At 41.7% G+C, this 14,133-nt stretch overlaps 1 protein-coding gene and 1 non-coding gene across 4 annotated transcripts in view; one reads left to right on the top strand and one right to left on the bottom strand.

Moving 5' to 3' along the window:
• sema3h (sema domain, immunoglobulin domain (Ig), short basic domain, secreted, (semaphorin) 3H) overlaps positions 1-14,133 on the top strand; it is a 78,657-nt gene that overhangs the window by 56,939 nt on the left and 7,585 nt on the right. For all 3 annotated transcript variants that reach the window (XM_072449369.1, XM_072449370.1, XM_072449368.1), the window contains exons 9-10: positions 8,325-8,394; positions 13,548-13,692. In XM_072449369.1, coding sequence (XP_072305470.1) covers positions 8,325-8,394; positions 13,548-13,692 — 215 coding nt within the window. The remainder of the gene's footprint in view (positions 1-8,324; positions 8,395-13,547; positions 13,693-14,133) is intronic.
• On the bottom strand, positions 5,588-5,660 carry trnar-ccu (transfer RNA arginine (anticodon CCU)). The gene has a single exon. It is a non-coding gene; the product is annotated as a tRNA-Arg (tRNA).

Here is a 14,133-nt window from a genome sequence, read left to right as displayed (position 1 = left end):
TCCATAATAACTCTCTCTAACGGCTCGGAGCTGCACTGAAGTTGCTGTGATTTAGTGAGCTCAGAGTGCAGCGGTAAATACAAGAGACAGCCCCTTCAAAGTCTTCAGGAGGAACGCATATCTCAGCTTCTATTTTTGAGGTTTGGATTTCTAAAGCTTTGCTGCAAAGTGTGAGACAAGAATCAGGTTTCAAACGCAGACAAAGTAGTTCCCCGAGGAGTTGGAAAAGTTTGCACCAACTTTTGCAGAATAGTTATGGATTCAGGCAAGAAATTACCTGGTGTGCCCTCATTCAACTCAGAGGAGTAGAATTTCTTCATTCTCTCTTACTGATTTATTACTGTTGTGTCCTTGGGCAAGACACTTCACCCACCTTCCCTATATGAAGGTGTAAGGGCCTCTCCTCTGTCCCTCCTCTGTCTCTCCTCAGTCCCTCCTCTGTCACTCCTCTGTCCCTCCTTTGTCTCTCCTCTGTCCCTCCTTTGTCTCTCCTCTGTCCCTCCTCTGTCTCTCCTCTGTCCCTCCTCTGTCCCTTCTCTGTCTCTCCTCTGTCCTTCCTCTGTCCCTCATCTGTCTCTCCTCTGTCCCTCCTCTGTCCCTCCTCTGTCTCTCCTCTGTCCCTCCTCTGTCTCTCCTCTGTCCTTCCTCTGTCTCTCCTCTGTCCCTCCTCTCTCTCTTCTCTGTCCCTCCTCTGTCCTTCCTCTGTCCCTCCTCTGTCTTTCCTCTGTCCTTCCCCTGCCCCTCCTCTGTCTTTTCTTTGTCCCTCATTTGTCTCTCCTCTGTCCCTCCTCTGTCTCTCCTCTGCCTCTCCTCTGTCCCTCCACTGTCTCTCCTCTGTCCCTCCTCTGTCTCTCCTCTGTCCCTCCTCTGTCTCTTCTTTGTCCCTCATCTGTCTCTTCTCTTTCTCTTCGTTGTCCCTCATTTGTCTCTCCTCTGTCCCTCCTCTGTCTCTCCTCTGCCTCTCCTCTGTCCCTCCACTGTCTCTCCTCTGTCCCTCCTCTGTCCCTCCTCTCTCCCTCCTCTGCCTCTCCTCTGTCCCTCCACTGTCTCTCCTCTGTCCTTCCCCTGTCCCTCCTCTGTCTCTTCTTTGTCCCTCATCTGTCCCTCCTCTGTCCCTTATCTGTCCCTCCTCTGTCTCTTCTCTGTCCCTCATCTGTCTCTCCTCTGTCCCTCCTCTGTCCTTCCTCTGTCCCTCCTCTGTCTCTCCTCTGTCCCTCCTCTCTCCCTCCTCTGCCTCTCCTCTGTCCCTCCACTGTCTCTCCTCTGTCCTTCCCCTGTCCCTCCTCTGTCTCTTCTTTGTCCCTCATCTGTCCCTTATCTGTCCTTCCTCTGTCTCTTCTCTGTCCCTCATCTGTCTCTCCTCTGTCCTTCCTCTGTCTCTCCTCTGTCCTTCCTCTGCCCTTCCCCTGCCCCTCCTCTGTCTCTCCTCTGTCCCTCCTCTGTCCCTCATCTGTCTCTCCTCTGTCCCTCCTCTCTCTTCTTTGTCCCTCATCTGTCTCTCCTCTGTCCCTCCTCTCTCTCTTCTCTGTCCCTCCTCTGTCCTTCCTCTGTCCCTCCTCTGTCTTTCCTCTGTCCTTCCCCTGCCCCTCCTCTGTCTTTTCTTTGTCCCTCATTTGTCTCTCCTCTGTCCCTCCTCTGTCTCTCCTCTGCCTCTCCTCTGTCCCTCCACTGTCTCTCCTCTGTCCCTCCTCTGTCTCTCCTCTGTCCCTCCTCTGTCTCTTCTTTGTCCCTCATCTGTCTCTTCTCTTTCTCTTCGTTGTCCCTCATTTGTCTCTCCTCTGTCCCTCCTCTGTCTCTCCTCTGCCTCTCCTCTGTCCCTCCACTGTCTCTCCTCTGTCCCTCCTCTCTCCCTCCTCTGCCTCTCCTCTGTCCCTCCACTGTCTCTCCTCTGTCCTTCCCCTGTCCCTCCTCTGTCTCTTCTTTGTCCCTCATCTGTCCCTCCTCTGTCCCTTATCTGTCCCTCCTCTGTCTCTTCTCTGTCCCTCATCTGTCTCTCCTCTGTCCCTCCTCTGTCCTTCCTCTGTCCCTCCTCTGTCTCTCCTCTGTCCCTCCTCTCTCCCTCCTCTGCCTCTCCTCTGTCCCTCCACTGTCTCTCCTCTGTCCTTCCCCTGTCCCTCCTCTGTCTCTTCTTTGTCCCTCATCTGTCCCTCCTCTGTCCCTTATCTGTCCTTCCTCTGTCTCTTCTCTGTCCCTCATCTGTCTCTCCTCTGTCCTTCCTCTGTCTCTCCTCTGTCCTTCCTCTGCCCTTCCCCTGCCCCTCCTCTGTCTCTCCTCTGTCCCTCCTCTGTCCCTCATCTGTCTCTCCTCTGTCCCTCCTCTCTCTTCTTTGTCCCTCATCTGTCTCTCCTCTGTCCCTCCTCTGTCTCTCCTCTGTCTCTCCTCTGTCCCTCCTCTGTCTCTCCTCTGTCTCTCCTCTGTCCCTCCTCTGCCTCTCCTCTGTCCCTCCACTGTTTCTCCTCTGTCCCTCCTCTGTCTCTCCTCTGTCCCTCCTCTCTCCCTCCTCTGGCTCTCCTCTGTCCCTCCACTGTCTCTCCTCTGTCCTTCCCCTGTCCCTCCCTGTCTCTTCTTTGTCCCTCATCTGTCCCTCCTCTGTCCCTTATCTGTCTCTCCTCTGTACCTCCTATGTCTCTTCTCTGTCCCTCATCTGTCTCTCCTCTGTCCCTCCTCTGTCCTTCCTCTGTCCCTCCTCTGTCTCTCCTCTGTCCTTCCTCTGTCCCTCCTCTGTCCCTCATCTGTCTCTCCTCTGTCCCTCCTCTGTCTTCTTTGTCCCTCATCTGTCCCTCCTCTGTCCCTTATCTGTCCCTCCTCTGTCTCTCCTCTGTCTCTCCTCTGTCCGTCCTCTGCCTCTCCTCTGTTCCTCCTCTGTCTCTCCTATGTCCCTCCTCTCTCCCTCCTCTGCCTCTCCTCTGTCCCTCCACTGTCTCTCCTCTGTCTCTCCTCTGTCTCTCCTCTGTCCCTCCTCTGCCTCTCCTCTGTTCCTCCTCTCTCTCTCCTCTGTCTCTCCTATGTCCCTCCTCTCTCCCTCCTCTGCCTCTCCTCTGTCCCTCCACTGTCTCTCCTCTGTCCCTCCTCTGTCTCTCCTCTGTCCTTCCTCTGCCTCTCCTCTGTTCCTCCTCTGTCTCTCCTCTGTCTCTCCTATGTCCCTCCTCTCTCCCTCCTCTGCCTCTCCTCTGTCCCTCCTCTGTCCCTCCACTGTCTCTCCTCTGTCTCTCCTCTGTCTCTCCTCTGTCTCTCCTCTGTCCCTCCTCTGCCTCTCCTCTGTTCCTCCTCTGTCTCTCCTCTGTCTCTCCTATGTCCCTCCTCTCTCCCTCCTCTGCCTCTCCTCTGTCCCTCCACTGTCTCTCCTCTGTCTCTCCTCTGTCTCTCCTATGTCCCTCCTCTCTCCCTCCTCTGCCTCTCCTCTGTCCCTCCACTGTCTCTCCTCTGTCCCTCCACTGTCTCTCCTCTGTCCCTCCTCTCCTGGTTCCCTTCATTCTCTTCTCCCTCCATGTAAAGATAAATGTGTAAGGTTTCACTTTTGTTTTGTAACTTCCTGTGTGACAGGAAGTTGTGTGACACGTCACAAGAATACCGGTCACCTAAATGGACATGACTGTTGTATTTCTTAACATCTTGTCTTCAGATAAAACCAAATATAGCTGTTGATCTGTCGGCTGTACTTTCCACATTTAGTTCATCTCTTATTTTAATCTCAACTGCACGCTTCCATCGCTCATCTGATATGTCACACTCTATATCGTATACATTTTCCATTAAACTCATGAGGAGGTTCCGTTTGAAGGCTTCGGACAGATACTATATATATCATCACGCTGATAAAGTAATACTGTAGTGACAGGAGCGTGGCTGATAACATCCGTGATTAATGTACACACACTGATGTAGATTAGAATTATGAGGGATAATATATACGGAGGGTTTTATGGGATGCAGGAAAACGTCTAAACTGTAAGATTTATTGTTTTCACCAATAAAGATTAGACCTTTAGGGTTGTAAATTTCAAAACTAGTGAATTAAATATAGTAGCTTTCCCTTTTAGCAAAATGGATTTGAGCTCTGTTGCATTAACTTAGAGATATAAGATAAGATAAGATAAGATAATCCTTTATTGTCCCACATGGGGAAATTCCATTGATGCAACGCAGGTAGATACAGAGGTAGATACACATTCTAGATTAAAATAACAGGCAATTGGAATGTAGGTGCATCATGACTCTGGGTTGTAGAGGGGCGGCTGGGAAGTTTAGCTCAGTAATTTTGCAGAGTTGTCTGTCGTTGACCGTTCAAAATACAAATTCTTACTTATTTGAACAAATAAACACTAATACAATAAATGCAAAAAGTGCCCCTCCCCTCAAGTCCAATTAACTCACACAATACATACATAACCACACAAAACAGTATTTCTCCAGGGTTTGAAGATAGCTTTTATTGAAAGTGTGCACTGACAGCACCCAAGACACAGCTATAACACCACATGACATAAACTATTAAAACTCTGTCCCCTTTAATGTCCTATGTGAAGCACTTTGGCCACTTTAAGTGTAAAGGGCTCTATAAATAAAAGTTGATTGATATTAGTTGGCCTGGATCTCTAAAACGTCGTCCTCATCAAGTCCTAATGATCACATCTGGCAATGATCATTTTTTAATGGTGTTACTCGACTGTGATTGTGAACGCACAGAAATGTAATGCATTTCCATAAATCTGTACTTCACTCCTTGTTCAGAGACAACCTCCAGAAGTTTAAATTCCCTGTTCATTCCCATTAATTCTCATTTATTCCCATTAAGCCCCGATAATTCTCATGGACATTTTCCAACTTTGAAAATTCCTGGAATTTTGCATTTCTAATAATAAATCTTCCAAAGTGCAAAGTTTAAACGTGCTAGAATAAAATCATATTTAGCAAATTAATTTAATATAATCATCTACAATTAATTCCCAACACATTAAACAAAACATTATAACATTTAATGTTGTATTGTGTTTTAAAACGGTAAATATTGTATAGATTAAGGAATGCAAAGACAAGTAATTCAGGACTAAAGTTTTGTTTACAGAGATTTCCAGCAAAGGGCGCAAGGACGGCGTGTATGTAGCTGTATTTATAGTTTGTGTGTTAGTTTGGTGATGTCTAATGGAAAGAGCATTTCCTAGATTCCAACCTACTATAATGACAATGTTTTAGAAAAAAACAGCAAATGCATTTGAATTCATATAGACCAAATGTGAAAACAACCACATCTCATGTTTTTGACGACGAAACAACATTAGAATATGTATCTAAATCTAAGTATTTTTTGTACTCTTGCTCGAGTATTACCCTGATGCAGGCTCTAGTTCTACTTCCTGTTAGCAGTTCATAATCTGTTTTCCGGCATTGATTCATCATATTGTTTTGACCAAAATTTTATATTAAACTAACATCCATCAGTCTCCGGTACCACTGAGCAGAAACAGCAGGTTGTGACTGAAATGATCTGCTTCTCTGCATGGCTATAAAACTGTATTAATCATTTTGACAATACAAATGAGACAATGTGAGTTGGTTTATGCCTCTCACTACTAACAAAAGATCAGGCCACCCCAGATGGGACTCGAACCCACAATCCCTGGCTTAGGAGGCCAGTGCCTTATCCATTAGGCCACTGGGGCTTGATAATAAATGAGAAGTTTCCACATCTATCATCATGTATAAATATGTTCACAGCTTTTACACTTTACTTTTAGTACAGGAGACCTCAGGATCTCTACGTAGGAAATCACAAACCTGAGAAAGTCTTTTTGTGAGGCCCAGAGAAGGAGCAAGACGACCTTGTAAACAGGATTCATTATTTAATGACACTTCCAGGTATGTTTTTGATATGGGAACAATTATAATATGGTTAAAACGGTCATATTATATGTCCTTTACTATGTGTTATAGTTAGGACTGTAGTTTGACTAAAGGCCCTGTAAATTACTCCTTTCTGCTGTTGAGTAATTAAAAGTTTTGTCGACCAAGATACAATTGACCGATTAATCGACTAAACGACTAAAGACCTACAACCCTATAGTGACTGCTGTGTGGCTGTTTCATCAGAACTTGTATGTAACTTATATAACATCTATTCAAGGTGACATTTCTCATTAAGAAAAATAATAGAAAATATGAGCTGCTAAAATCATAATTTAGCTTTTGCTTGTCAGTCAGATATTCAAAACTTTCTCCGTACACCCCTCTATTATCTATAATTGTCTGCTCCTCGCAGTCTTCTAACTCAGAGAAGAACTTGTAGTCCCAGTTTGTGCCCTGCTCTTCACCTGTCACTCAAACATATTTCCACGCTCTGGAATAAAGCCGTCATCTGTCACTGTTCTGTTCTGACTCAGAGGGTTCTGAGAGAGAGAGACGGGAGCATGTTGTTATCAGCTCAGACAGGAGCCGAATACAAGGACGTCTCAAGCTGTGCTAATCTATAAATAAAGAAACTTGTCTGGAGCGATTCCTCTATTGGCTGAACTTTACAACAAACACAGCGGGTTAAAAAAGTGGAGGTTTGGATAGTTTGGGCTTGATGGTGGATAAAACGATACAGCAGGTGGTGGTGGGCTGTATAAAGTCTACATAAAAATAGAAGTAGCGCAGTAACTGAACGCATTGTTTATCAGGGCAGTAATGAGGTAACGTTAAGAGTCATTTTAAAAAGTAACACTACCCAACGCTGATTGCTAGTATGTTTTTAATTACAGTATTATTCTAACTTGAACTGGAGGTAGGATCGTATATGTTTAACTTATTCCTACTCCTGTTTAAACATGTTTAATTTGATTCATTCTATTCACTAGACTAATTGTAAGTGCATCTATCTACATCAGAATGAATAATTAAATAGACCCATACAATTTCAGTACTCCTTTTTTGTCAATATTACCACACAGTTTTGTTCTGTTGTGATCTTGTAAAGACCCTTCCAGGAGTGACATAAGCACACATGGAACTAAAGTAAACACTCTATATCCCTTTCATTTTAATGAGGCAGCAAAAATGTTTTGTTTGTTTATATATTTATTACATTTGCCCATATATTTTACAGCTCCAATTCAAAAGTTGACTTATTAATATATAGAATTTGTAGTATTTCATTAAATTAAGGCTAATGCTACCTCTCTCATGCATTGGAGTCAATATATGGAGTAGTAACAGCCTTTAGAATGCAGATGTTCTGTTTACAAATGTTGGAAGGGACTAGACATGCAATGTTTCAGAAATACAGCCAAAAGCGCAAAAGTAAACATTGTTTGAAGTTTCTTGGATTACTTTTACTTCTTAATCCTATGTGCAACACTGAACATCTCACAACAGCTAAATAGAGCAGGTCGACGTTGAGGACAAAATGCTGCTGTGGGTCCTGTTGCCTGCTTCATTTTTTGCTCGTATGACAGTTATTAATAAACACATTGTCACCTCCTCTTTCCCATAATAAGAGTGAGCAGCAGGCGGGTGTTTGGACATATGGGCCCCGTGTGTCTCCAGTGTGGTCCTTCTGGCTGGGTTTGAAATGAGCCTGTTCTGAATGTGTTGTGTGACATGACAGAGATAGGAGGTCCCAGGGTGCAGGTTATTAACACACGCAGCCAGACCCCGCCTCCTGTGGCTCCTCGTACCACACATGTTCTCCGACAGACAGAGATGAGCGGGAGAAGAAAGGGATGAGACTCAGAGGTGGTAGATGATTAGCCACAGGTGGACAATTTTGCATGTCTATATGTCTTTGCAAAGGCAACGGCAATGCACCGTTTCTGATTCTGTATCTGTCTAATGCATATGTAAGTAGATTGAAATTACCACCCGAAAAAATCCACTGTTGGCCCCTTATGTTTTTGATGTGATTTGTCCAGGACAATGATTGCACATCTTTTTATCTGCCTTTTATGCATTTTGTCCTTTGAAAACTTTTCTACAATATTTTATAATAATACTTTCAAACTTTCTGATGAGATATTAACTAAGTTTACACCCCAGATGGCACTTGAATCTACAATCCTTGTGTTTTTGGTGCAATTTGTCCAGAACATGATTAGACTTAAGACATTTTTATCACGTGCTCATTATCATTTATGCTAATTGCGTTGCGATCGCTACAGTAAAACAAACTGTTATAGAATGCAGGTGGTTTGTTTGCAAACACTAAAAGGGTCCATTATATAAAAGTTACAGATTGCACGTTTAAATAAGTTCTTTCTTGTAACCAAGCTCATGCCACTTTTATAGAAATTGTACATGATTTGATATATATTCTGTGCTAATGTAATTGCATTTCTGTACATCTGTTGCAGAGGACATCTTCATCCTTCATGGTAAAGATAAGAAGAACCCTCTCATCTACGGCCTCTTCACCACTTCCAGGTCTGTGCTGTGTTTTGATATTGTCATATGGTACAATTTATAAAAAAAACTATTTCTGTGTCTCTCAATTCAATACGGTAGCTACATCTGCAGAAAGAATAAAGAATAATGTGGATGGCGGTAAATGCATCTTTGCAGTTGGCTGCCAGCCGCCATGAAAAGCAACAACAACAGCTATGTCTAACTGCCATTACAATTTTTTGAAAATATTGTTGCTCTAAATCAATGGCACAATTTTTGTACTTTTTTTGCTGTAAGGTGCATAAAAATAGCCTTAAGTTAAGTTAGCAGTAAAGAAGTGTCTAAATGTATTCGAGGTTTGCTGTTGAGGTAATAACACAACTAGAGACTTTGGCACAGTGATTCGGGTGGTTGCCTTGGTGGTGCTTTTTTGTCAGACTTCCCGGGCTCAGGGCTGGTCCAAACAGTAACACGTTTCTCCGCAGAATCTAAACGGTGGAGTTATATCCAGAGCGCTGACTCACTCCTGCCTGTTCTCATTTATCTCTATGGGTTTGACATCTGCACACGCTGTCTTAACTCCGGCTGTTTCACCTTGACATTTGAAGTTCTGCTGAAAAGACACAAGTGTGCAGTGACCTAAGTGTTCAAATTCCTCATTGTCATTGTTTAATTCTGGGTAAGTTTTGTCATGGTGTAGTCTAAGTTTAATTCTGGTTGCGCACAGGATGGCCAACTTTGCAGAGCAATATTGGTTATATTTTATTATTTAGCAGTAAATAAATATCTGCCCCTCAGGAAACATTTTGTTGAATAGCTCTGATAGAACATTCCAGGCCAATTCAAGCCTGGAAAGCCAATTCAAGCACTAACGTTTCCATGGAGACAAGCAGTTGACAAACCCCCAACTAAAAAAAGACATAGTACACCTTTAAGACGTCAAATGCTCATTCATTCATTCATTCATTCATGTTATTTATTTATACAGGGAAAACCAAATGAGAAACCTTCTCTTTTTCATGGGTCCCTCATAAAACACAACATAAACAACAAACAAACAAACAAACAAACAAACAGAGAATACTAAAACACAGATAAACCATTCAATAAAATGAACCAATACATTAAAACACATTTATAAATACACTATGAGAAAAATTATGTAAAACAAGTGCATTGGCACTGAGGGACGTCCTCGACCAATTCTTTAAAATCATTAAAAGGCATAAAATGATTTAATTTAAAAGTCTCTGTGTTTCGTTCCACTGGAGCAAAGTTGTTGAACGCCTTTTTTTTCCTGTCTCTGCGTTCATATGATTATGATGAGATTGTGAGATAAAAATATCCTGAGACCTCAAACGGTGAATAACTGATGTGCAATAAACTTGATAAATAATCTAGAGCCTTATAAACAAACAAAAGAAACAAAGTTCAAGGAATAAAGTTCAATCCACACAGACTATAATAGTTCTGCTCCAGCTGTTCAGGAATGAGAAGAATCTACAACCTTAAAGCATTTTTACCTTGAAAAGCATTTTTCCTTTTCAAAGAGACTGGAATCCTTTGCTGTTGTGACTCCAGTTGTGATTGACAGTTCTCCAGTGGTGTTGTTTTCAGTTTTCAAACAGAGCAGGATAAGAAGCTGTCTATGATCCACATAATCTGTGCTCATTAAAAATGTCTACATGACTGTTTAACTTGATATCAGAATGAAAATAAATCTAGCATTTCTACAGGAGTGCACATGTTTTTAACTGTCGTTATAGATATTTTGATTTATGAACATACCCAGACCCAGAACCAGTTGCCCTGGTTCTATCATATCCTGCATATACTTCCAGCATGATTAAACACATGATTAAACACATGATTAAACACATGATTAAACACATGATTATGTTTGGGCATGTGAAACAATATCCATGGATAAATGAAAGATAGATGAGTTCATATCATACTCTTGTAGCATGTCATACACTTATCTGAGGCAGTCTAATGTTCTGTGGGCCTAAAGCCTACTCTGTGTGGCCCATTTGTGGACCCTCACCCTGAGAACCACTGCTTTAATCCAACTTCAACAACTTTTCTGTGAATGGCCCACGTTTGGACAGCTCCGAGTGAGACCTGCACGTGACTGTCTTTAAATAAATAAACTAATCCACTGAGTGTTCAGAGTGAGAAATGTATGACACCAATAAGCTCATTCACAGACGCCGCGGTCACACCTCTCGCATCGTGCTGAGCCTCAGTCATAAAGTTTCACCAGCACAGAGCTCTCCTCCTCTCGTCTCCACCTGCTCGGTCCTCTGTTGCAGCCAGTGGTCCCTGCTCTGTTTCCTCACTCGGTTCTGCTCCACTCAACTCCGCTCGGCTCCGCTCGGCTCCTCTCGGGCCTCTGTTCATTGGGACAGGGGCGCCATTGCTCAAGGTCACACTGGGACTGCAGTGTAACCCTTTCACACAAAAGTTGACAACATTCATGTAAGCCAGTCAGTTGGAGCCATAATTAATTCATTTTATTAAAAAAAAACAGTACAGATAGTGTAGTACGGATTTATTTAAAAAAAAAAAAAATGAATTTCCATTATTTCACAAACATTGTCTGCAAATGCTTTATTCACAGAGCACAGTTTAAACTAGGATGACAAAATGTGGTGAGAAGATTGAAATATGAACTACTCAATATTTCAGAACATGTTTATAGTTGTCTGTCTGCTTGGCTTGTTTGCACACCTGACTCCAGCCCGCTGTACTGCGGTGAACTGAAAATGTAATAAGAGATACATATTTTTACAGCGGTGCACATAGGAATGTCAAAATATCAAATTTAAGTGTGAGTGAGTAAACATAGCAATCCAACCCTCATTCGTCCAGGAGGGTTCCATTGTAGAAAAAGATTCAGTTGTATCATCTGGACATTCTGGATTAAAAAAATACTTTTTTTGGAGTAAATGTTGAATAGAAAAGATGATTCTAAAATGTTTTAGTCGTTATGATTATATCGTGACTTAGAAAAAAAATCATGATCCATTAACATAATCATTTTGACATCACTAGGTGCATGTTTTAATTCAGTTGGCAAGACACACATTTCTTGTCTGTAGGTAGAGCCTGTCCTGCTCGTGAAGGTATAAGAGAATCTACCATGGGACACTCTTCATTATTATTACCAAGGATAAAGATGTTGATATTGCATAGATCATGTGGAAAAGCATTGCACTGCAGAAGATAAACTCATAAACTTACGATTATTTGTATTTGAACACATTTAACTAACTTCTACATTGACAATATTACTGTTGTTGAGAGGATTCAAAACCAAGTCGGACAGACTAGAGTCCAGTGCTCCACAGTCACTGCAGCTTATACACATACTTACTAAAGATGAATACTTAATAGAAATGAATCCTTACTAAAGTTGAATACTAGAGTTAGGGGGCTACTCGCACAAAACGTTGGGATAATTGCAAGCTTCGACATGATAATTGTGACTATTCAAAATGCATTTACTAAACCTTAAATCAAATTAACTTGACTAAGTTTACAGAACAAATTCAATTACTTTAAAACATCATAATTTCATCTCTCATATCCTAGAACTCCAGTGCACTGTTTTATTGAGCAGTCGAGCGTGACATGATCTGAAACGTTTTTGTGTTTGCAGCTTCTGCAAAGAAACCGGCAGAAACCACAATGACTCACTGCCTTTAACAAATTTCATATAAAACATATTCCTCTGACACTACCATTTGACACAAGGCTGAGCAGAGAGCTGAGGGCGTTCACTGTGTGTGCTCAGAGCTGTGGAAAAAGCCTCTGACATTCTGCAGAAAAATGACTTTTATGGCAGAAAGGTTCTGCTTAATTTTCCTACATTTTACAGACGTTTACATCACTTTCAGATTCAACCAAAGCAAACTGTGTGATTTATTACTGTTGCTGGTGTATTTTGGATAGAAGGAGTCTTTTGCTTTGCCCCAAACTGTTTGAGTTAAAGTTCAGGTAGAAAAGTCTAAGTATATTAGTACATTAGCTCCATAGATTATCAATATTTTATCTTTATAAAGTAATTGTAAAATTAAATAATGGGCCAGTTTTGCTCTGTTTCAAAAGGCATAAAAAAAAATAAAGCACATTATGTCCATCTATTAATTAAGTCCTAATGTGATTTTTGTGTGTTTGTGTGATGGCCTTTTGTCCCGCCACCAAGAGTATGGTCCAAAGATATCCTTTCACAGTGTCCATGGCAGGAGTTTTGATGCCCAAAGACATTGTTCTGAATTCAAGTGGAATGACAATGTCAAAAACAGTCTGCAGTGCTTTGTTTATCAGTCCAATATTTAAGGATAGGACATTCCCAAAACACATGATAATGATGGGCCTCCTGGCAACCACGTCCTCTCCAGCAGTTAGTATTTTCCTGTAAATAGTGAGCACGCTGACATGGTGTTATAAGATACTGTGACACATTTTACCAACTGAATTATTTTGTGTTCCTCTTATGTTTATGTATGTTCCCATTCTTCATCCGTCAAAATAAAACTACTGTCTCTTCCTCATATTTTTCCCCTTAAAAGTTCTTATTAATAAGCTTTTCATTTGATTTTCTTTTGCAATCTGGTGAAAACCTTTATACCTTGAAACCCAGGTCAGTGCTATTTCATACAAAACCTTGGTCATAAGCCATACAGTTTCAGATTTTAACATTGTTGTTTTCAGTTTGCATGGTTTCATTAGCTCCTTCCATGTCGTAAGCACAGATTTTACCCAGGGATTCTCAATTTCCTCCAAATGACTCATTTGCCAGTAAGGCCTGAACAGGAACGCCCGGCACGACATTACTCTCAATATTATTCCATTGAGCTTCATACTCCGGGTCACACCAGCACAGCAACGCTCTCATTTGTGTCCGCCATTCTTAAAGTCCTAATTTTCTTATTACAATGGTGTTTCCTCAGATTACTCAAATGTGTTAATTCAATTGATTCATGCATGTTTGAGTAATCCTGTGTTGCTCAGCATTTGACCCTTGAGAGCTCAATAAATGTATGTTTTCACCTTCCCCCTATCCCTTATCCCACTGCTCTGTTCTTGTGATTCTTCCAAAAAAAATCTGATTCATAACTGTTGGGTTATTATTCCCCAAGACATGTGATTATAATGTGACATAAAGGTCTATTTGGCCTCCCCAGTGACATCCTGAACGGCTCGGCGGTCTGTGTGTACCGCATGGAGGACGTGGTTCGTGTTTTCAAAGGAAACTTCCTCCATAAAGAAGGGCCTCAGTACAAGTGGGCCGAGTACACCGGAAACATACCGTACCCACGACCCGGGACTGTGAGTAACTAGTACACTTAAACACTCTTTGGTCTAGTACAAGCTAGTAGTTCTCATAGTAATATAAAATATGGTAATAGTAGAGGAAGTAGTAGAAGCAGTAGTAGTAATAATAGCAAAACATAGCTGCCTAATATTTGTTTTAACAGCTTTCTTTACAAGTGCTGAGTACAAACAAAGTATAATACTAATAGTTCCTCATTGCATTCATTCCAGTATGAAAGCAGAGATTCCTACATAAAGAGGGTCAAAAATTCCGCAGCGCTCCTTTTAACTAGAATTAAAAATACATTTTAAAAAACTCTGATTTTAGTGTCTTTGCACCGGCTTCTAGTTTGTTTTAGAGTTGATTTGAAGATTTTATTGTTTGTTTCTTATGCTTTAAGTGTTAGATTGTTTTTAGTCTGGTCTTTTTATTCCGTAGCATTTAGCACTGTATGA

The sequence above is a fragment of the Eucyclogobius newberryi genome, unplaced genomic scaffold, assembly GCF_026437365.1.
Source record: "Eucyclogobius newberryi isolate DKJ021-1_F unplaced genomic scaffold, fEucNew1.0.hap1 SCAF_17, whole genome shotgun sequence".
Classification (NCBI taxonomy): domain Eukaryota; kingdom Metazoa; phylum Chordata; class Actinopteri; order Gobiiformes; family Gobiidae; genus Eucyclogobius; species Eucyclogobius newberryi.
This window is presented reverse-complemented; position numbering and strand designations above follow the sequence as displayed.